The following is a 21,887-nucleotide window of genomic DNA, read 5'->3' as shown; positions in this document are numbered from 1 at the left end:
TGGTCAAATGTCATCAGAAACCAAGTCAAGAATCACAGGCCTTTGTTGTTAACAAGCAGCTTTTGATGTTTCAGCGCCGGCTGGGAGACGCAGCAAAGAAAGCGATCAGCAAGCTCCAGGTCCGGACCATCAAGAAGGGTGACAAGGTAACGGCCTCTTTTCTCCGGGGTGAGGAGCTGCCCAAAGGAGCTCCGGGCTCCACTGGCCACCAGGGGCAGCAGAGAGAGAAGGGTGGGAAAGCAGAGAGAAGGATGCTGATAGGTCTCCACTGAGCACCTTTATTAAATACACCCATCTTTATTAAATATAATTTAAAGCACATTATAAAATGCATACAACAAAGTAGTTTGGATAGAACATATGAGAAGTGAAACAGAAAGTGTGGGATAAACACAAAGTTGGGATGAAATTAGTATACAAATGCATTACCTTAAATATATAACTGAGTTCAGGTTAGGGCTTTCTAATAGCCAATGGAAAGAAGCAAATAATACTCAATTTTGAAGCGGTCGCTAATTACCTTATTCAGTGACCCACACAGCTTTGTGTTGTGTCTTTTTCTAATGGCTGTGCCTGTGTCAGGACTTGAAAAAGTTCCCCCGTGAACCTTTGCAGGGAAGCCCACGTTAGGTGCTGAGTGGTCCCCTCCGCTGACATCTGCAGTACATGCACGCGGGGAGCGTACTCAGAGCCTGTGAAGGGTGGCGTCTAGAGCCCCACGGTCTTTGCAGCAGGCTCCCTCGCTGTGCAGTGATGACAGAAAGCCAAGAGCACAAGCGCATCTTGAGGACGGTCAGCAAAGCGGTGCCGCCCACACCTGCGGCCTCTGAAGGTCTCTCTTCGCCCCAGGAAAAGGTGTAGAGCAGTGGATGTGGGCTCCTGGGGGCTTGGGAGGCATCTCCGGCTCACATGTGTTCCTGGGGCTGCCTCTAGTCCGGGTGGCTGATTTGTCCCCCAACTTGTGTGCTGCTGGTTTTCTCCTCTCAGAAAATGCTACTGAGTGTATTAATATGCTAACATTCATTTAAAAATGACTACTGAGTTTCAAGTATTTTTCATTACGTCTTCCCCTGAAACATACAATAATACAAGAATAAAGACTATTATATAAGTAATGTTTTATGGGGCATTAAGGGGGATTTATATACTTGGAAAAAGAGTTAGAAGCACTATTTTAGAGTTGTATACACTAGATTCCCGAGGAATGGGTAGATAAAATATTGTTCTGATATTTCTCCCTAAATAGTATTTCTCATCTTCGGGTTTTTGATATGCCACCTCTAATTATAATGAATAGCATTATTAGCAGTGGTACATAAAACATCATCTCCTCCCAAAAGCACTTGCAGGGGAACCCAGAAACAAAAAAGGGGGGGTTAGAAGGAATGGACGTTAAGCCAATATTCAGCCAAGCATTGCTGAAGAAGGGACCCCCGCCACCCCCAGGCTGCGGAGGCCTGCCTGGCTCCGAGGCCTGCTGTCCTGTAGCATGTTCCCCGGGCGCTTCCGCAGGAGCTGAAGCCGCGAAAGTGGGCTCACGTGCGTTTTCTCTGTTGCAGGAGACAGAGCCCGACTTCGACAACTGTGCCGTTTGTATCGAAGGCTACAAGCCCAGCGACGTGGTCCGGATCTTGCCCTGCCGGTGAGTCACTAGGGCCGCCTGCTCTTGACCGGGCCGGTGTGGCTGCCAGCCTCCGGCTCAGACCTGCCAGGCCCACCTGCCCAAACGTGTCCGTGGGTCGGGATCGAGCAACCGGAAACTCGTTCTTTGTGTATAAGCTTTCTCCTTGAAGTGCTTTTCTGATCCCCTTTGCACCAGAGAAAGCACACTGCTGCGGACCAGAACCGCACGGGACGGTTTGGTAGCACAGCTCCCAGTACCGGCTGTCCTTGCCGCAGATCGGGGGTGTTCAGGATCCATTCTCGCTTTTACAGTGCTGTTTTAACTAAGTGAAGAAAGTCTTTAAAATGTTTTCTGAATGATCAGGAAGGGATCAGGAGCCAGAATATGGCCAGGAATGAGTAGGAAGCCCAGAGGCAGATTCCATTTCCCTGGTTTTTTTGTCTTTTGTTTGTTTGCTTGTTTTTACTAGCAGGAACAGAATGGGATAGCCCCTCCCCCCAATGTCTAGATTCTACCGGAGAGAGGCCCAGCGTGCAGAGGCGGGAAAACTCCCTGGGCGATTCTCACGTACTTCCCATCCCCTCTCCCTACGGAAATGTACTCTCACTGTGTCAGAATTCTTTTTGTCCAGTTAACGTTAAATACATTTAAATCACTTCATCAAATTATTTCCAAGTTGCCTTAAAAGCTCTCCTCCTGTAATCAAAAACCTTTTTTAGAGTTTTCGCATTTGTGCAAGTGTTTCAAAAATAAAAATTAAATTCTGCTTTGAAGAAATGGCCCTCACTCAAAAAAAGATTGGCTTTAAAAATTGTCTTAAAGTACTTAAATAAATAAGGTAGGAACATGCAAAGGTAGGAAACACACAAAGATATAAAACAATCCATTTACTCATAAAACAGTGCATCGATAACAACTATTTATTAGAAATACGAAAAAGTATGCCACTAGAAGAATCAGTTTAATAATCCCCAAACAATAAAGAAATGACAAAAGAACACCAGGAAATAAATGCAGAAACTCTCAAGGGGAATGGATCGCACTTGAAATGCTTTCAGGCAACGTGATGGTTAGGAAACCAGGCGGAAGACAGCGCACTGGGGCGGCCCAGCCGAGGCCTGCAGGTGGGGAGATGGGATTCCTTCCCTTGACTCACAGATGGCTAACTACCTCGAGATCACATCGTAAACTGGACGCAAAAAGACTTGGTCGTTTCCTTCAACCGTGGGTACGACACATCCATTCTCTCTCTAGACATTACGCTCGGTGTTCACTGGGCGACTCCAGAAACAGCGGCAGAGAAGGGCAGGAGGCGAACCACAGACAGCCTCTCCACGTAGCCGTGTCCATCTCTGCAGGTCCCACTCAGGGATGCCCAAAGCCCGATAGTGAAAAGCAGGGAAAGTGCTTTCCTTTACTTTATTTCTTGGAGATTGTTCAGAGCCCTGTGAGGCTGCTCCTACTTTAAAAAAAAAAAATCCAAAGCAAAGTAAATTTAAATAGCAACTTTTCCCTGAAACTCCAAAGAACTTTCCAAATGTAATGGAGAAAATGTTTTCAAAACTAGCTACAGCATTCCTTTGGCTCTGTAATTCGTGCAGGATAAAAGAGCTTGTTCATTTAGAGCCCCATGTTAGGGCATCCGGTTGCTGGAGGCTGCATAACATCCCAGCCACAGGCATATCTCAGTCCCCTTCGCCATGGCCTGCTGGGTAACATCTGGTCGGTTGTAATTTTTAATTATGACAAATTGCATGGCTTTAGCAGTATTTAGATTGTCATGATGTATGAGGCCAGATCTCCTTTCACAGTAAAATATTTTGAAAATACTAAGCAAGACAAAATAGCATTTTAATATTTATTGCACACGCATGCCCAAAAACTTCAGGGCCAGTTCAGTGTGGCCCCAAGCTCTTCCTTTTTGCATCAGTGTTTGGTTCTCAGCTCATTCCTTGATTCTTTTTGCTTCAAGCCCCTTGCCGTCCATCTGCTTTGACTTTCTTATGGCGAGTATTGCTTGAAATAGCAAAATGCATTGAGCATTCCCAAACACAGGTTATACTTAGTGACTGTTTGATCTTAGACTCGCCACATATATTCACTCTTTGAAGCGCTCAGACATTTTTTTCCATGCTGACTTTAAAATCAAGATCTTTTATGCCTGTTGCTCTTATCTGCCAGACAGTTTGCACTAATGGATGTTATCAAACAAATGCACTGGCATTTGCTTTTTGCTAGATAATTTCCTCTGGGGTATTATGGAGTCGTTGCTCCCATGAACTTCATAGACTGTCTTTCCCATTATATCCAGGCTGACTCATCCACAGCATTCTTTGCATCTCCTTGGAGTCAAAACTGTTTCAAAAATGGTTCCAGGTTGTTGCCTTTCTTCTCTGGTGTTCTTTCCTGTGGCCTGCTCACCCCTGACACGCTGGGTGCCTCTGTGCCCTGTTGCTGACGGGTAGGGTGTCTGTCCATGTCACTCGGGAATGGATGCTCTTGTACCACCGTACTTGCAAAAATCATTCTCTTGCTCGTTTCTTTTGGAGACCCTGGCACACGTTAGGAGGAACTGGTACCTGATTTCCCCTCCTGTGCGTAGTCATGGTGACGACTCCAGAGAAGTCGTGCAGGTGCATCCCTCCCAGCTGCACGTATGAGTCTTCTTTAACAAGAGACCTATGAAATGATATGCAGAATTGTGTCTTGCTCGTACAAGTCCTAGTTTAATTAAATCAATAAACTCTTTAAATGTTTTAAAATGATCGTGAGGGGACTGGTAGCCAGAATATGAATGAGTTGGGAGTCAAAGGCAGATGCCATGTCCCTTGATCTTCTTAGTAACAAGCACAGAGCAGGGCAGTGCCACCAAAGCTTGTAGGATCTCGGAGAGGGTGCCGGCTTTGTGTGTGCTGCGTTTTCAATGTAGGCTTGACTTTTATTAACAAAAGAAAATGCCAATAAAGGAACTTAGATTTTGATTCAAGAATCTAATTTATTTAATGAAAAATTGGTTTTTACATATTCAGTTCAAAGCCTGACAAGTCATGATAATTGTGCACATTTATGCTGTTATTCTTATCGCCATTACTACAACATAAGGTGACATTGCTGTTATTATTAGAACTATTACTGCTCCTACTACTGCCGCTGTGTCATTGCAACCTCCAGTGCTCTCCTGCTTTCCTGCAGAAGCTTTCTCGCTGCGTTCTCTGCCTCTACTCCTGCCCCTAATTATTCATTCTGATTGAGTCTATTTTTAATTACACGGCTAGATTAGCTCGACTCCAGGTACTTTTCAGCAAGTACAACTTTAAATTCATCAAGTGGATCAGAGGTATGACCAAAAAAACTACTTGGGGGAAGAGTCATTGAAAGGCACTTCAGTCACTTCTGTTTCCCTAAATCCAAGTTCTTTAATAAAGGTAGATGCACAGAGCACTGAAAACGTGCGTTATGACCCGTTGGCTCCTTACACGGGAATCGAGTTGGCCGGTGCAGCAGCCATGGCTTTCATCCAGGATTGCAGTATAAATCACCCTCAGCCAGCCTGCCATGTGCGTCTTCTTAGTTGTTCATGCTCTTCTCTGGGGCGCCTCGCCACAGCAGCTCGCATGTGGAACGACTGCCTCTCTCCCCACGAGGGGACGTTTTCATGCCGTGGAGGCCAAATGCTGATACCGTCAGAACTGGCTCTGTGCTCGCTGGTGGAGAGCCGAGAGCCGGATTGGTGGCTCACATGTAGCCGAAAGGTGTCTCTGTGGCCTCCTCTCTGACTCTGCTTTACGGCATCATTCCTATTCTTCTTCCTTCCTTCGCTTGTACGGCATCGTTTCAGATATCTGCATATCTTCTGAGTCCTTTCTAGAATAAACATTTCTATGTCTTTGAGACTTTGTCAGCATCATTTTTAATTATTACATAGTATCCCATATACCATAATTCATTTGACCATTTTGGAGCATTTAAGTTGCCCCCACACACACCTTTTTTGCCGTGATGAGTAAGGCTGCGCTCAACAGCTGTGTGTGTAGACCTTCATTTTGGGGTATTTCCTTTTTTCTAAGGTTGGGTATTCAAATTACCTAATTGTTTTTCATAAAGTCATACTAAAAGAGTTTTCCAGTCGGTCAGCGCTAAGGAGAATATTCCAAGCGGAGAAAACTAGCAGTAAGCAGGAATTGTTAGCTTCTAACACACGTGTCAGGACGATGGGGGAGGGTAGGCTGGCCCAGGCCGTGTAGGACCCGAGCGCCCAGCCGAGGGGCCCGGCTTGTGGCCAGGTGCTGGGGACCCTCTGAGGGGCTCAGCGTGTGTGGTTTGCCCAGCACACTGGCGCCGTGTGGAACGTGGCTTGCGTGGGTCTGACTGGAGTTGGGGAGACCAGTGAAGAGACTATTAACCTAAAAATAAAAGGCCAAGTGAAAGGCAGCAAGCATTTATTTGCATAAAGAATAGCTATTCCGGAAACGCTGATTCAGGCAGAAACCCAAATAGTGTTCCAAAAAAAGAAAGAAAAGTTAAGAGGTCTTATAGTAAGAAGCACGACACTATTGAGAATTATCAGCTCTACAGTCTTAGCCCCCCCCCCCATAGGATTGGTCCAGGATGGTTATCAGTCACACGTCAGACGGTCTGATGATGGATACCAGGTGGCCCAGAAGGTGGGTACCAGGAGGTCTGGTCACGTCCAGTGGTCTGGATAATGGATGTCAGGTGGATGTATTTGTGAGTACTTCAGGCTGTAATTGGGTGGCCTGGGTATGGGAGTCCTTCAGGGGGTAATTAGAGTGTTAAGTTATCTGAGGTCCGGATATATATCCAGGCATTAACGCAGGACTGGAAAGTTCAGAAAAGTTTACGTTCCCAGGCTAGTGAGACCAGGAATGGAGTCTTTCGTCGTGCCACAACTTTCGTAATGTTCATAATTTCAGCAGCTCGGTTAAAGGGACTCCACTTTACGTATTCCCTCTCTTCACGCTTTCCTCAAGGCTATTGCAAAGCCGAGGTAGGACGCACTGGAGGCCTGAAGGGAGAGTGGGCCCTGGGGACGCAGAGAGGAAGACCCAGTCGGGAGAAGGCGGGGAGGAGAGCCCAGCGTGAGTCAGCACTGGGGATGGCTGGACACGGCCACCTGCATCAGCTGGTGGCCAGTAGATACATCCATATTTGTTTGTGTTTAAAACGTGTTCATATCTTTTCATTCGGATTCTGAGCCATGGAAGACAACCCAGCAGCTAGCGCACTAGCGCTCAAAAACCATAACCTAAGGAACAGATTTCAAGCCCTGAAACAGATTTTCTTGAACACTCAAGACACTCGAAGACCAAAGTTTGTCCTGTCTTTTGGAGACTTTCTTCTTCATTCTCCAGCGCCAGAGCACTCTCCTCGCTGGGTCAACAAGGCACAGTTCCATTCTGGGTGGACAACTGTTCGATTCCCCGTGTAGATGCTGCGCTCCTCTTCATCTTTCTCTCCTCTGTTCTAGGAATGAGGCTAAATTTCACTCGTATCACTTTAAGAGCTCCCTTTAGTAATCCAGGACATACAATATATAATACTGGTTTTTCTTTGTTTGAAACTTAAGCCTACATTTTTATGAAGATCAGAGCGTGACTAATAGTTTTCCCTTTGAAGGAGATGAAATGGAGGTTTAAATACAGTGATGTGCCGAGAATAGAATGAGTGGCTCCCGTTAAGGCGCAGCGCACCTTAGTAGCGGAAGAACAAATGAAGCTTGTGGGTGGAAATTGGGGTCACAGATACCCTACCTGGCAAAGGAATTTCTAGTGACATTTCAGAATCTGAGTCAGATAGAACCTAAAAGCGATGGGCCTGAAGATTTGGAAAAAATAATTTTTTGAGGGCCATTGAAGAAAAGCCCAATTTTGGGCTACTCAGTTTAAGAGATTCTTTGAAGGTCTGTTATGTACCATGTGTCTACCATTGACAAACACACTCATAAATCATCCGCACCCATCTAACCAGCCTGGCAGCCAGCTACTTTTCTTTCCCAGTTGATGTGACCCAAAGACAAGTGACATTAATAGCTCCTGGTGACATCTAGTATAAATTACCTAGCAAACAGTAAAGAGACCCATTTTTAGAACTTTCTGAATAAACACGTATCATAAGACTTCCAGAGCGATTGGCCTGCCAAGGCCCAGTCTCGTCCCAATCACGTTAATGAGATTCCCTGAGCTAATGTGGCTGAGAGCACACCAGCACACCCAGCGGGTGGCCGGCACCCCGCGGGCCTCCCTGGAAGGCTGTTTGCTTGCTGGGTCCCAGGGACTGTTCTTGTCTTCATTCCAGGGAAGCCCAGAGCCTCCCCTGCCCCTCCCAAAACCCTGATGTGAGACCCGTGCCTGGGACCCTCTGGCGACAACCCAAGGTGGCCTCGCAGTCGGCGGCTGAGGCTCCTCCGGGAACTTCCCTTTGGGGGCGGGGGAGGGACTCTCATTCGCGCTCCTCGCCAGACATGACAGGATCATTACAAACAGCAGGCCAGAAAGAACAATTCTCGTCTGATCTAAAAATGGACATCATTTTCATATTTGAAAACTCAAAAACCATCACCATCAGCTTTTACTGAAAGCACTAAAATTAAACACTAGGCCCTGACGAGGTAGGTTTTCTCCAGGGACCGGTCTGAGTTTCAGATGAGTCACACGAACTGAATGCCTGTGTGGACAGAAAATTCCAACCTATTTATGAGTAGAAAAAAAAATTCCCAAATGCTGAAATGTGACCAGGGCCCTGACTCGGAGTGCTGTAACTCGTCAAGTAGAAGACAAAGGGGCGCTTTCTGGCTGGGCAGGAGCAGCCTGTCCTGGCTTTACCCTGCGTGCCTGTGACGGAGGCTTGATTAGGAACAGATTTTTTCCTAGTCCCCTTCTCTGAGCAGGGCGATAAGTGTTGGCCGGCTCTCGTAAGGTTTGTCTCACTCCTCCAAGCCCATGTCGTGCGAGTTACTGGGCATTCTCGTGTGGACTATGGGGCATTCTGTTCATCTGCAGATGTGACTGAAAAAATAACTTCCACGGTTTCCTCGCTCATTATGACATTTTGAAAGTAGAGAAAAGTATACAGAAGTAAACAAAAGGAATCTTGCCACCCAGAAATGATCATCATTACTATTGGTACATTAGTTTCTATAATGTGTGTCTAGGAACACCATGTATATTGTTATGCACTGTATGTTGACCAATATAAATGCCGTGATGTTAAATGTCAGGCCATTCATACAATTTTTATCCTACTTTCTTACTGAACATTCAAAAGTAAGCATTTTTCACAGTTAGAAATTATTCTGGAATATCTTAATGGTTTCAGAGTAGCCCATTATTGGAGTTTAGTTAACCGCCCTCCTGTTCAGCATTTAAATTGCTTTCAGTTTTCATCATTATAGAATCATCCCCTTAATTGTTTATGTATTTTTTTCTATATATATCCCTTAGGGTACATCCCTAAAAGTGAACTTACAGGGTCAAAAAGATTTTAAAGAACCTTGATAAGTTTTGCCCAATCCCTTTCCTGAACGGTGGTAACAGTTTACACCCCACTAGCAGGAAGCGGGAATGCTTCTGTTAGGGTCCCCTGGGCACCGGGCGGTCGTGCCGTTTTAAATACCTTCTCATGGAGAGCAGAGCCAGAGGCAGCTCTACGGACTGGGAGGTCCGTGGCTGGGGGTGAGTGCTGGCGGGCGAGGAGTGGGAGAGAGACCTCTCAGGGGAATGGGACCTGCCTGCCTTCACCTGAGCAGGGCGTACATAACTGTATACAAACTTCCAACATGGAGCTTTCTGAAGACTTAGCAGTTTTATACCTGCGTTTAAAATAATGGAAAGAAAATCATCAGTACCAAAGACGCTATGCTGTGGACTTTAAAAAATATGTTTACTTTGTGCTTTAGGCAAAATGACATAAAGTTTAAGTTCAAAGTGTGCAGATGGTGTTTTCTAACAATTTTTCCTTGATTACCTTGGATTTGTCTGTGTACCCAGCCAAAAATTAAGCGCGTCACTTAATCCAAGGGATTAAAGGAAGGAAACATGAAAGGAGACGGCGCTTCTGGAAAATGATGTCTGATGTGTTACTTTCTGCCGTATTTTCAGCAGAGCAAATGCCACCTTAGGAAAGAAGTCTGGGCCTGTAAGAACCTTGTTAAATATGGCATTGTGACTTCACATGTCCTGATCCCCAGTTATATTAATCAACCAGACAGACGGGACGAGTGCCAACCGGCTCCGCCGCCCCAGCCAAACGATATAATTAGACCAGGGTCAAGTTTGCACACCGAGCCTCCCTCCCCCAGAAGCCAGAGGGGCGAGGGAGACCAGCTGGAAGGAGGGTTTGGCAGTCCCCTGTCAGGTGCCTTCCCCCCCCCCCCCCTTGGGTTTCTTCCCCTGCGGCTGAAAAAAGAAACTGAGTTCAGTAGCAAGGGGATCTGAGGCAGCGTCTCAGTTTTCCAGGTTTCGCTGGTTTTCCTTTACTACTGGTTCAATCCCGTACTATGAACCACTGGGTGAAGTAAGTGGCTGTTTATTATAGGGCTTTAAGAAGCTCTCGACTGTTTGCAAAGCTCTTTTACATATAATAGCTAATTGTATCACAATAGCCTCTACTGCAGAGCAGGTACCATTAATGCCTCATTATTTTAACAAAAACAAAAACAAACCATTAACTGAGAGAGGCTGGTCACAGGGCCTGAAGCAAAGCCAGGCTTTCTGACTCCTAAGCCAGTCTTTCCAGTGTGCCGCGGGCTACGGGCTACGGATTCGACACCTCAGCCCCACCCTCTCCTCTCCCTGCCCCTCGAAGTTGCTCTGCTGTGCTCTCAACTCTCTGGGAATACAGTTTTGGCTAACCACCCACCTCGGAAACCCCCATCTCCCTCTAAGCCAAATGTCTGAGAACCCCAAGCAAACCAGATCAAACCCAGCCCGGCATCAAGGATTCTGTTCTGTCCTCTATGATTCCAAGCTGGCCGTGGCAAGCCTGAAAACAGACACGCCCCCCCACACAGAGGGCAGTGCCGTGCCCGGGAGGAGAGCCGTGATTTTTCAGCGCACGCTTTTTAGTCTCCGCCGGGTAAGCCTGCTGGCCTGGCACCTTAGCCTGCCTCATCAAAGTCATCATGTTTACAGCGACAGCCAGGATCTGGTCACCGCTGGTCCTGTGGGACAGCTTCCTCCCCCTTCCTTTTCGTCTTTTCCTTTTCATTTTAAACAGTGTTTACACAACGTGAATAGAGGGAATCAGGGAAATGCAGTTTCTCATGGCCAGTACAAACCGTTCAGACCAAGCCAAATGGCAGAGTCGCCCCCACACGTGGCCCCGGTCCAGCTGGACAGAGTCTGTGGCAGGAGGGGCTGTGCCTGCTCAACCGTCCAGATCCACACCGAGCCCCAAAACACCACCAGGGGATCACTGTAGGGACGTGCTGTGCAGGAGACGCAGAAACATGAGACAGAATGGCAGGAAACGACTTAATGGCAAGTAGTTCATCATCTCAAGGAATGCGGGGACATCTGGCTCCGTCTGTGATTGTTTTCCTCACTGTTCATGCCTCTTCTCCATTCCATCCATCTGCACTACTTCAGGACACTGACTCGGACCCATTCTTTTCAACTGTATTTCATGTTCTCCTAAAATCGTCCGGCTTTCCTCCCAGAGGGGTTTCTCCTCCACATCCCAGGGCGCAGCTGCGCCATTCATCCTGGCAGCCCCCTCCCCGTGGGTTTCCTTCCCCCAGTCTCCGCACGCCACAGCTCTTCCCGCCCCTCTGTTTCCTACTCTCCTCACCCAGTAAGTGTCCCCTTTCTTGAATTCTGTAGCACTTCTATGCGTATCTACTTGTGACCTGTCACTTTCTCTACAAGTCGTACTTGCATCACTTAAAACAGTTAAGTGGACTGTGCACCTTCCTACAAGCCCATCAGGTCTGTGTTAAAAGCACCTTAGCAACAGGACGCGTGTCTGATTCCTCCGTGTGTGTGCCCCAGCGCCTCCCTGTTGCACAGCAATGATTCTGTTACTCTCTGTTGGCTTTCCTACGTTTTTCTCAGAACCCCGAATTCCTAGCAGCGACTTCCGGTGTCGCTTTTGGACTCTCTCCAACAATACACAGAAATACATTCTTTCTCAGGCTTCCTCACACTTAGCTGCAAAATCCACCTTCCCTTCTCCTGCAAAGCTCTCTTCTTGCTCACAGGGGCAGGGGTGGGACCTGCTGGTTTGCACAACACAGCACAGCACAGAAAAAAAAAAACACAGAGAACATCCCCGGTGCAGTGAGCGCTGGGTCGCCGGTGACTGGACCACAGCACGGCACAAGGGTCAAGGGTCGGGCAGAGGTGATGCACGGGAAACCCGCGTTTCCCCTGTGGTTTTCACAGCCAGGGCAGTCAAGATGCTGGTGAAGTCCTCGTTGAATTCACTTCATTTTAGAAGCAGTTAGACAAGTCAGAAAGTCAATGAGAACAATTTAGGATTCTTTTGTCCTCCGGAGGGGAATGGGGTGTGTTTCTCCTACGCAGCAGCAGCAGCAGCAGCAGCTCCGTCAGCACTGGGGAAGTGCGTCCCCGGTCATTCCAACCGAGGGATGCCTGCGCCCACAGCCATTCAACCGCGTTCCCAAAGTGAGACTCTCGGGGAAGCAGCGGCCCTGTGAGACGTCTGCCAGGCAGTCGAGGCAGGACACGGGCTCCTCTGCACCCTTCAGGTCCTCGTTCCGAGCCACTGGCCCCCGGAGGAAGGCACGAGTCTTTCCTGCATTGGACTCCGTGGAGCGGAGGGGACTGCTTGCAGACGGAGCCCTGCCCCAGGAAGCTGGCTCGCAAGGAAGTGCATCACGTGACCCAATAAGGACTTGGGGACGTGAACCGAAGGAACTCTTTTTTCAGCCCACAACACTGAGAGCGTGCACCACTCCAGGTGTGCTGCTGGGTTTTGACACCAGACGCACGTCCTCGCTGCTGCCAGAGGCGTCCCAGCTCGCTCGGGACACGGAACAGTGAGCCAGGGCGACCCTGCCGGCATCCGTTCCGAGTGGGCAGTGCCCGTGCTGTACCAGGAGCTTAAATATTTTTAATTTCACCCCTATGTAAAGAAATGATTCAAGCAGACAAGCAAAAAAAAAAAAAAAAAAAACACAAAATAGCATGATACTCTGGCTTCATGCTACTCCAGTGCCAGGTGGTATTCTAAGTGTCTATGTCCTTTGTCCTTTGATTGTCGTAACAGTCCTCAGAAAGGTTATCCTGTCACAATAGTAATGCTTCGAAGGGTTGTGGTGACAATTAAAGAACATTGTCCTAGAACCCCCCAGGTCATGAAGCTAAGGCCTGGTCTTCGGACCCTGAAAACCAGAGCACACGCTCAGCTGCCATGACAAAGGTGGAGGAACGATAGAGAGGAAAAGGAAAGAAATGGATTCCGCCTGGTAGTTTGGGGAGAAGAGGTGGGATCGTCAGGGGAGAGAAGGGGCGTCTGAGTTGTGACTGGACATATGCCCAAGGTTTTGCTGCCCCCCAAAAACAAACAAAAATATGAGGAGGGCATTCCGGCATTCTGATGCGAGTGTGGGGTGAACAGGGGGCTGGCAGATATGACAAGGTCGGACTGGGGGTGCATCTTTGAGGACCGTGTTAGGCTGACTGTGCGCTCTAGCCAGTGGGGGCAGCCGAAGCATCTTGCGTCTGCGGAGTGGTACCCTACTTGTGGTTTAGAGAGCTAAGGCAAGACAGAGGAGCCGGGCCAGGTCAGGGAGAGCACCGGCAAAAAAAACAGTGGGTATTGCTTTCCGGGGCTCTTCATGATCCACATTTGAAAATTCAGGGGAGCAGTGCTGGGGCTGCCCACTCCCCATTTCCCAGGCCCACGGGGCGTGGAGAATGGGGAGCACAGAGCCCGGGGGTCCCCTGCTCCCCGTCAGTCAGGCAGACGGCGATCTGAGGAGAGGTCTGACGAGGCCGACCGCTCTTCCCTTTGGTCTCGCCAAATCCTCAGCCTCTGGAACTAAGACACCGCCTCCTTCAAGTTGAAGCACAAAAGGACATTTGGGAAGCATAAACATTTGAATTCCTCCAACTCCCCCACACCCGCCCACGACAGTTTATTGGGGGAGGCGGGCAGTGGAGTTCGGAGCTGGGCGAAACCGTGAGGGCAGTCCCGGGCGAAGGCCAGGTCTGGGTCCTCGCTCGGCAGCTCACGAGCTCCTGGGGCAACTTAATTCACTTTAGTGGGTGTCTGCTTCCCACTCTGTAACATGGGGAGAATAATTGTTACCTCAGAGGGCCGCTGTGAATTAATACTGTATGTTACATGTCTGGAACATAGTAGGCATTTGGTAGCCCGTAGGTATTGTTTATTAATTAAATTAAATTAATATTTAAAACTCACTCTTATTTCATTGACAACTGCGCAACCGAGATCCTGAGGCTCTGAAGGAACATTTCGACTCCCTAAGGACGCACTGGGGGGTACTGGGGGCGCTATTCACGTCGCTTGTGGTATCTGGGAGAAGGGAGGGCGTAAGTCCCCATGACTCACATCCTCAGGTGACCGTGTCACTGAGGGGACTGGAACAGCTTGCATTGGTGCCAGGAGGAAAGCCAGGGGACCCTGATCTCAATGGCAGGTGGCAAGGCCTGATGGCCTGCAACAGGGAAAGAAAGGCAGGGGCCAAAATAGCCCTTGCTCCTGCAGGTGAGGAAAAAATGCATCATTGAAATGGGGTGGGATCCACACATCCAGGTGAAGGGACAACAGAAAGCAGGACTAAGTGGATGATGGGGAAATGGGTGGAGCTGGGTTTTCAGCGCTGCTAAAAAATGTGAGGGCTTATTTTATCATTCATGATCCTCTTCGCATTATTATGCAGCTGTCGACACGCTTTCTAAATGTCTGCTGCCCTTTGGTGAATAAGGAATGAGTTTGGTGAACCCCTTGCTGCAGTTCCAGCTCGTCAGGATTGTTAAGAGATAGAGCATCTTCCCCTCTTGTTCCTCTGGCTGTACTTCGTGGCCGCCCGGCCTGTGTTAAAACACGGGGAGGGACCGTGCTCCACTGAGAACCCCGCAGACAGGAAGAGCTGAGATGGACTTTGCCTGAGAGATGGTTACTAAACTGTGCCCTTATTCCTTCGTTTATTTATTTAGTCCAGTGACTTTTTTCTTTGTATTTGGGAGGGAAAACATTGTTCTGCAATCCAATCATAAGGATACGGTCCGTATTTGATGGTTAGTGCAAGAAATGTGGCGCTAGGAATGCTCGGTAGGAATCCACGTGATCACCCTATGTGTCATCCCAGCGCTCTTTTTTTCTTTCTTTCTTTCTTTCTTTTTTTTTTTTTTTGGTCCTTAGTTCTCCCTTTGATTTTTTAACATTTCCAGCGACTTGCTTTCAACACTAGAAAGAATGGATCCGGGAGTGTGGCCTCTCCACGGCCTTTCACGGCCTTTCCCTTTTAGTCTCCGGGGAGCCCCCGAAGGGCCGTGGCCCTGCCCGGAAGGGTGGTGGGAGGGGCTTGTCTTATTCATCTTTGCACCCGGCTCCTCGCTCAGAGCAGAATGGAATAGGGGGGTGATGTAACTCGTGCTTTATTTTAAGAAGATAACTCTGGCAAGGGAGAGTGGGATGACGAGAAGAGGGAAAGGCTGCTGGCAGGGAGACCAGCGTGGATGTCATTGGCATGGCACCAAGAAAAAGACACTGAGATTATGAATGAGGGAGCAGCCCCGGGGAAGGGAAAGCGGTGCATGCGGGAGACGCGGAGGAAGAGGGAGCCCGTGGGCCTCAAGGACCGTGTGCAGGCATCAAGGAGTGCCGGGGCCTTTGCTGAATATCCGTCCACAGACCGGATGTTTCTTGAGCGTCATCTGTGTGCCAGGAACTATTCTAGGTGCTGGGGTACGACAGTGCATCAGGCAAACAGGGGTGTGTTCTCACTGAGCTTATATTCTCGTCGGAGGACGGTCGGGGTTCTCCAGGGAACCACTGCATAACACCACGTCCCAGGAGCTGGCTTACAACCGTCGTAGGGGCCGGCAAGTCTACAGTCTGCGGGGCGGGCCTGCAGCCGGGAACTCTGAGCAGGAGCTCATGCCGCCTCCTTGAGGCAGGCTGTCTTCTCTTAAAAGGCTTTTGCTCTTAAAACCTTTTAACTGATTAGAATAGGGCCGCCTAGATTATTTGAGGTAACCTCCTTTATTTAAAGTCAATCCCATCTCCAGAATACCCTAAATTAGTGTTTGGTTGAAGAGCCTGGCCCAACTGACACATAAAACTAACAGGAGCCACCACAGAGGAGGTAAGAAAGACCCGTGCGTGGAGAGAAATCCCTCAGGGCGTTAGAGAGTGTAGACTGACGTCCGTGGACTGGACACTCAGGGAGTCTTGTCCCCACAAGTAGATAGCTGTGCATCGTACAGGTGAGGCAAATGAGCCTGCAGATACTACCGAGTGGCTCCTTTAAGCTCCAGCAGCTGATGATGAGCCCTGACTCTAGCACGTGTTCAGGGGACACGGCAGGGCCTGCCGCCCGGCAGGGTCAAAGGGACAAGAGTGTGGGACTGTGTCCCCAGGAGGATCACCAGGTGGTGGGCAAGTTCAGGTTGGGAACTTGTGTCCGGAGTGTGGAGCCCGCACCTAGGGAGGGAGGAATTGCTGGGGACGGAGGTGCTGGAGGCGCACACTCCATCCATAAGCAGTCTCAGCCCCACCCTCCCTGCGCTGTGACGCCTTCTCCCGGTGCCCGGCTCAGGGCTTTTGTCTGGTTGGGGCTCTGCCTAGGGCCCCCTCCTTCCTCTCCCGTCCCCTTCGCGTGGACAGTGTGTGGGCAGCCCTCAGGTCTTAGCTTTGGCACCTTGTCGGGAAAGTCTCCTTCTCCTAACCCTCCCAGCTCCCTGCCCTTCCAGTGTGGTCCTCCGCACCATTGGCATTAAGCAGCTTATACATACTATTATTTTATTAACGCCTGCCTCTCCTGTCATACTCGCTAAGGGAAGGAGCCAAACCTCCATCCTGGCGACTCCCAGGGATGAGCGCGACTCTTGACAGACGCTCCCTGTTGGACAAAGCATGGGTGAGGGAGGAATTGCATGTGATACGTACCTTCCAGGCTGCAGGGCATTCCAGACAATAATCTGCGAACACAATGACACAGCCAGACTGCCGCTCTCCCTTTTCCTTATTGCCGGTCCGATCATACCCTCTACACGGCTAATTCCATCCTTGGCACGTGGGTACTTCCCAGGTCCAACTTAAAAGGCAGCCCCTTCCCGCACGCATCACTGATTTGGAGGGTCTTTTTCAAGCACTTGGAAAACGCGCTCTCACACAGAGAACAGTGTGAGAACCGTGAGCACGAGAGAAGAGGGGGCGAGAGGGGGGAAGCGCATGTACCCTGGGTCCTGGGCACCAGCAAGGAGAGAGGGCCAGGCAGGGAGGGGCTGTCCTAAAGAAGCCCCCACCCTTAAGGCAGACCACCGTCGCTCTTCGGGCCCCAGGCGGGAATTTCTGACTGCTCCTGCCCCCGGTCTGGGGTCTTGTGGGTGGGAAGACGAGAGCTTCTGACCCCAGCAGTCTCCGATACAAACGTCTGCGTGGGCTCCTGAGGGCCTAGGAGCCCTCCCACGTCTATCAAACGCCCCCTCACCCTGCCACTCAGATGAAAGCTCCAGGACCGGCCTGGGGGTGGCGGCGGCAGCGGAGTTGAGCAGATCAGCTGTACAGACAGTAAAGGTTACAGCACCTTTCACTCTGGCTTCTGGTTTGGCAACCGGCAGCCGGCACAACATAAAAGGTCATCTGCGTCATTTGGTGCTTCCGGGAGCTCTCCTGCCCTTTCCGTTAGACCCCAGATAGTGACGGACATGAGTCTTTCTTTCGCAGCTGTCCTCGAACTGTGAGAAAAGAAATGCTGGCATTTTGCAAACAGAACATCCATTAAGGGATCCTGAAAGGCCTGTGCAGCTTGCCCTCCTTGTATCCTTTCCAGTAAACATTCTTCCCACTGAGAAAGGGGAAAGCTCTCTGTTTCTACATCCTCTGCATTTTCTGAAACTTGGCCTCATGTAAGGTCCCTGCCGGGGTCCAGACAAGTTTCGACGGCATCGCCACAGGGGATAACAGGAAGCACGTTGGCCCAGGTGTCAGGAGACAGAGGTTCAAGTCTCAGCTCTGCCCCCGAGCAGCCGCGCGACCTTGGACAAGTGTCTGGGCGGTGGTGGACTAGGGAGTCTCTGCAGTTGCCGCCGCTCTAAGATGTGTGGTTCTCATTGCAGGCATCTTTTCCACAAGTCCTGTGTTGACCCCTGGCTCCTAGACCACCGCACCTGTCCCATGTGCAAGATGAACATTCTTAAAGCCCTAGGGATCCCGGTAAGCACAGCACAGCCTGCAGCATCGTGATGTCTGTCTTTCTGCATTGCCCCCCAAGCAGGGAGGACACCTCACACCTGGCTTTGCTCTGTCCCCTCGACCCCATAGCAGCGGCGTCACCCGGTGAGGCCCTAGAGAACTCCCGGGTCTGAGGACACTTCTGCTTTCCCCTTCTCTCCGTCTGAGCACCTCACGCCCTCCTCCCCTGCCCACCGGGTCTGTCCGGGAGTCTGGAGCTGCCTGTGCAGCCCACGGGCTTCCCCTTCACGGTGCAGTGTGCAGGGGGCAGGCAGGACACCAGCAGAGGCCCGAGGGGCCAGTCAGGCCAAGGTGCCCTCTTATGTCATTACCCTGGCACTGTCAGCACAGAGCTCTACAGGCTGCACTGTCTGACCCTGCCCCACCAGTCCCCTCGAGTTCAGTGGGAATGAGCTCTTCCCGACCCAGGAGGGGAGGACAGCTGCTGGGGACCTGGCTCAGAGCCCCGGCTGACCCCGAGTCTCTGTGGAGACCTTTGAGCGCGCAGGAAGCCAGAGCCAGAGCCACTTAATTCTAGTGTGACCGTCCAGCTGGTGCCTCCGTTACATGTTTTATAAAACTGAATCCGTCCGCCAGGGCTGCTGGCTAGCTTGACACTCCAAGGAGAGAGAACGCTCCCAGATCCCCAGCAAGTAAAACCCACAGGCCCAGACGCCGGCTGCTGTGGGAGGGCAGGACACCAGCCAGGCCACCCAATCCCAGGGAGGGCTGTCAGAGCAGCACAGGCAGGGGCTAAGCGGAGCCAGCCAAACAGGATGCAGAAACCGCCCCCGCCCCGCCCCTCCCTCCGCCACCGTGTGGCACCCTCCCTGCGGCCTGCCTCCCCGCACTAAAGGCAGAGAATAAAGAGAATGTTAATGGTCCCAAGATGTCACTGAAGCAGGAAGGATCAGATCAGGTATCAAAGGTTTTCTTTAATGCTAAAGGACTCTCAGAGCCACTCTATGGGAGAGGGCACGCCCGCCCGAAGCACTGTGAGGTCACACATGGGCGGAATTTTCTCCCCTGGCCCAGCCACCCCTGTGCCAGCTCTGTGCCCATCTTCACGGCTGGCCCACCAGACACAAATCGACTTGTGAGACTTTAGCTTCCGGCTAGATTTTGAAAGGCACTGCATTAAATTGTCACAGCAGAGTTGTAAATGCATCATGCTCTCAAGGTGAAAACCCATCACTGCGAACATGACACGTTAGTAAAAACCCGACATCTCTCCCAGGTGCTGGTGACTTAGAAAATGGACTTGGTGTTTGCACTTGTCCTATTCCTGGCTGTACCTGGTTTCTACAAGGGAGGGGGGAAGTGTGTGTGTGTGCTTGCACGTGTGCATGTGTGCCGCTGGTGCCCACGGTGTTTAGGACACATACACTAGGAGGTAGACGGGCACATCCCTGGACCTGGTTCCTATTGCTCGGGGTCTTTGCAAAGCTCCTAAGTGTAGATTCCAATGCTCCTTGGTCGAGACAGTGAAACCAGATTTTGTACCAAAGAGCACAGAACTCCAGACTTTTCCTGGGGAGACATAGCTTCTCCAGAAGCTACCTGCAAATGAGTTGAGAATACAGCTTTTAATTATTTTGAATTAATGGATGGCCATTTGGCTTATTTCCGAAACTATAACACTGTGACTTGTAGGCCAGCGATGGCCTTCTGGCCAGGGTTTAAACCTATCACGTCCGGGTAGGAGTTGACTCAGCTCACGGGAGTTCCAGAGAAATAAACATCGGTAGCATCTTGTGGATTTCACCAAGGGCTGTCAAAGGCCAGCTGAACGGCAATGTGACGGTCTCCAGACCCGCCTGAGAGAGCAGAGTGCCCTCCTGAGGGACTGAGGCACATGGCCCCCCTCCACACCTGCCTGGGGCATCTCAGGTTTTGTCCTGGAGGGCGATCCCGAAGGCTGGATCTGGGAGGAATTTTGGATGTTGTTCCCACTCCATCCTCTGTCCTTGGGGAGCACCAGGCCTAAATTATACCAAAGAGATGACATTTTCCACTCCGTGTGTAGCATTTTCCGTGTAATTGGACAAGCTCACAGCCTCCTCACCCAGAAAACACATACTGGAGCTAACCGAAACCGTTTTTATGGAGCTCGGAGAATTGTTTTACAGGTTTCCTGAGCCACTGCGCTGCAGTTCCTCCTCCTCAAGGAGCGTGTCGCTTTCTCTGCTGCGAGGTGCCTGTTGCTCCTTCATCTCTGAGCCTTACTTGTGCTCAGTGCCCAGTGAATGTCCGTGACATTGGAGCCCATCACAGTCGGAAGCTGCCGGTCACAGAACCGTGTTTATGAAACTCACCCCTGTCCCCCTGTGCACGAGGTCCACTCCCCAGTGACTGGGTTGTCACCCTGATCTGCCAGATAGTCCAGACACCGGTGGCAAGGGCTTTTTGTTTGTTTGTGTTGTTGTTGGTTTTAACTGAATGTCCCTGTGGCTGCCTGTGCTGTAAGGGAAACTAATTTAAGTTGAGATCTAAGAGCTGGAAACATTTTCATTTGGTAAGCGGGTTTTTCTAAAATGAACTCGAGAATGAAAGCACAGCTCGGGGCTCACGAAGTTCCCATTACAGTGGGTAACTCTTTTCATTCTGTGTTCATTATATTCTGCCAGGAGAAATAAAATACTGACCTGGAGGGGGAGGAGGAGAAGGGGTTCTTTATCATCGGAAGTGTTTTCATCTCTTTGTCTGCATCCTTCTGCCCCACCCTTCTCTGCTCCCAGTCAGGTCTAGGTGTGGCTTTGTGAGGGGGCAGAACTCAGGTTTTGGTGAACATGCCTCTCAGGTGCCAACCAAACTGGGTTCTTCTATCCCAGCAAACCCCTCCCGCCCTCGCTGTCACCCAGGTGTGCGCAGGATGACTGAACAGGGAAGCCCGTGGAGCTGGCACCCTCACACACCCCTAACTACTGGGCAGTCGGGTCACTCGAGGAATTTCCACGTGCTGACCTGAATTTGAATAGCTGGACCTTGTCCCCATACAGATGGTATTTAACATCTTTGACTAAAATCATCATGAGCATACTTTCTCTTAGAGGGCTATACATGTGGGTTTCTTTTTCAATATGCTACTTGGCAAACTATTAGAGTGGGTATAAACTGTGAGATGCAGTCAGGCCGGTGCATTAAATATATCTAATGCAAATTACCTACATCTGCTAACAGTCTCATTGAGCTAATTCTCTTTCTCTTTCCTCCCTCTGCCCTGTTAGAGATGTAATACTGTGCCTGCTAGTCTGCAAAGCAAAGGCAAACATCCTGCATCAGAATGAATTTTAAAAAGTTTTTACATGAAGGAACAATATCAGCATGCAAACAACACTTGAAGTGCACATCAGTTGTCATGCACACGATGGCATTCAGATGTGTGTGGCTCAAGGAACCACCAGATCCTCATGGGAACCCTCTCCCGCCTGAGGGCCCACACAACGAGTTTGGCTTAGAAGCATCTTTACATGGTGTAAGGAGGGGCAAAAGTTATTTTTCCGCCTAGCTTCTCCAGCCGGAGCCGTATACATTAGACTTATAAAAGATTAACAAGAGAAAATCAAACCAAAGTTTATTATCACGTGCATCATGCACACACGGGAACACTGACTGACAAGGAGCTCAAAGGGGTGGTTAGAACTTGAGCTTAGGTCACGTCTTCAAAACAGAGTGATAGGCCTGGCTGGGGTAGCTCAGTGGATTGAGTGCGGGCTTCGAACCAAAGCATCACAGGTTCAATTCCCAGTCAGGGCACATGCCTGGGTTGCAGGCCACAGCCCCCAGCAACCGCACATTGATGTTTCTCTCTCTCTCTCTTTCTCCCTCTCTTCCCTCTCTAAAAATAGATAAATTTTAA

The 21,887-nt window shown here is 50.0% G+C and overlaps 1 protein-coding gene across 1 annotated transcript in view; it reads left to right on the top strand.

The window, feature by feature from the left end:
• RNF150 (ring finger protein 150) overlaps positions 1 to 21,887 on the top strand; it is a 174,491-nt gene that overhangs the window by 113,964 nt on the left and 38,640 nt on the right. The window contains exons 3-5 of the mRNA XM_028520293.2: positions 75 to 146; positions 1,560 to 1,642; positions 17,914 to 18,010. Of these exons, the coding sequence (XP_028376094.1) occupies positions 75 to 146; positions 1,560 to 1,642; positions 17,914 to 18,010 (252 nt within the window). The remainder of the gene's footprint in view (positions 1 to 74; positions 147 to 1,559; positions 1,643 to 17,913; positions 18,011 to 21,887) is intronic.

This window comes from Phyllostomus discolor, chromosome 8 (assembly GCF_004126475.2).
Source record: "Phyllostomus discolor isolate MPI-MPIP mPhyDis1 chromosome 8, mPhyDis1.pri.v3, whole genome shotgun sequence".
Lineage (NCBI taxonomy): Eukaryota > Metazoa > Chordata > Mammalia > Chiroptera > Phyllostomidae > Phyllostomus > Phyllostomus discolor.
The sequence above is the reverse complement of the archived record's forward strand: the minus strand, read 5'-3'. Positions and strand labels throughout refer to the sequence as shown.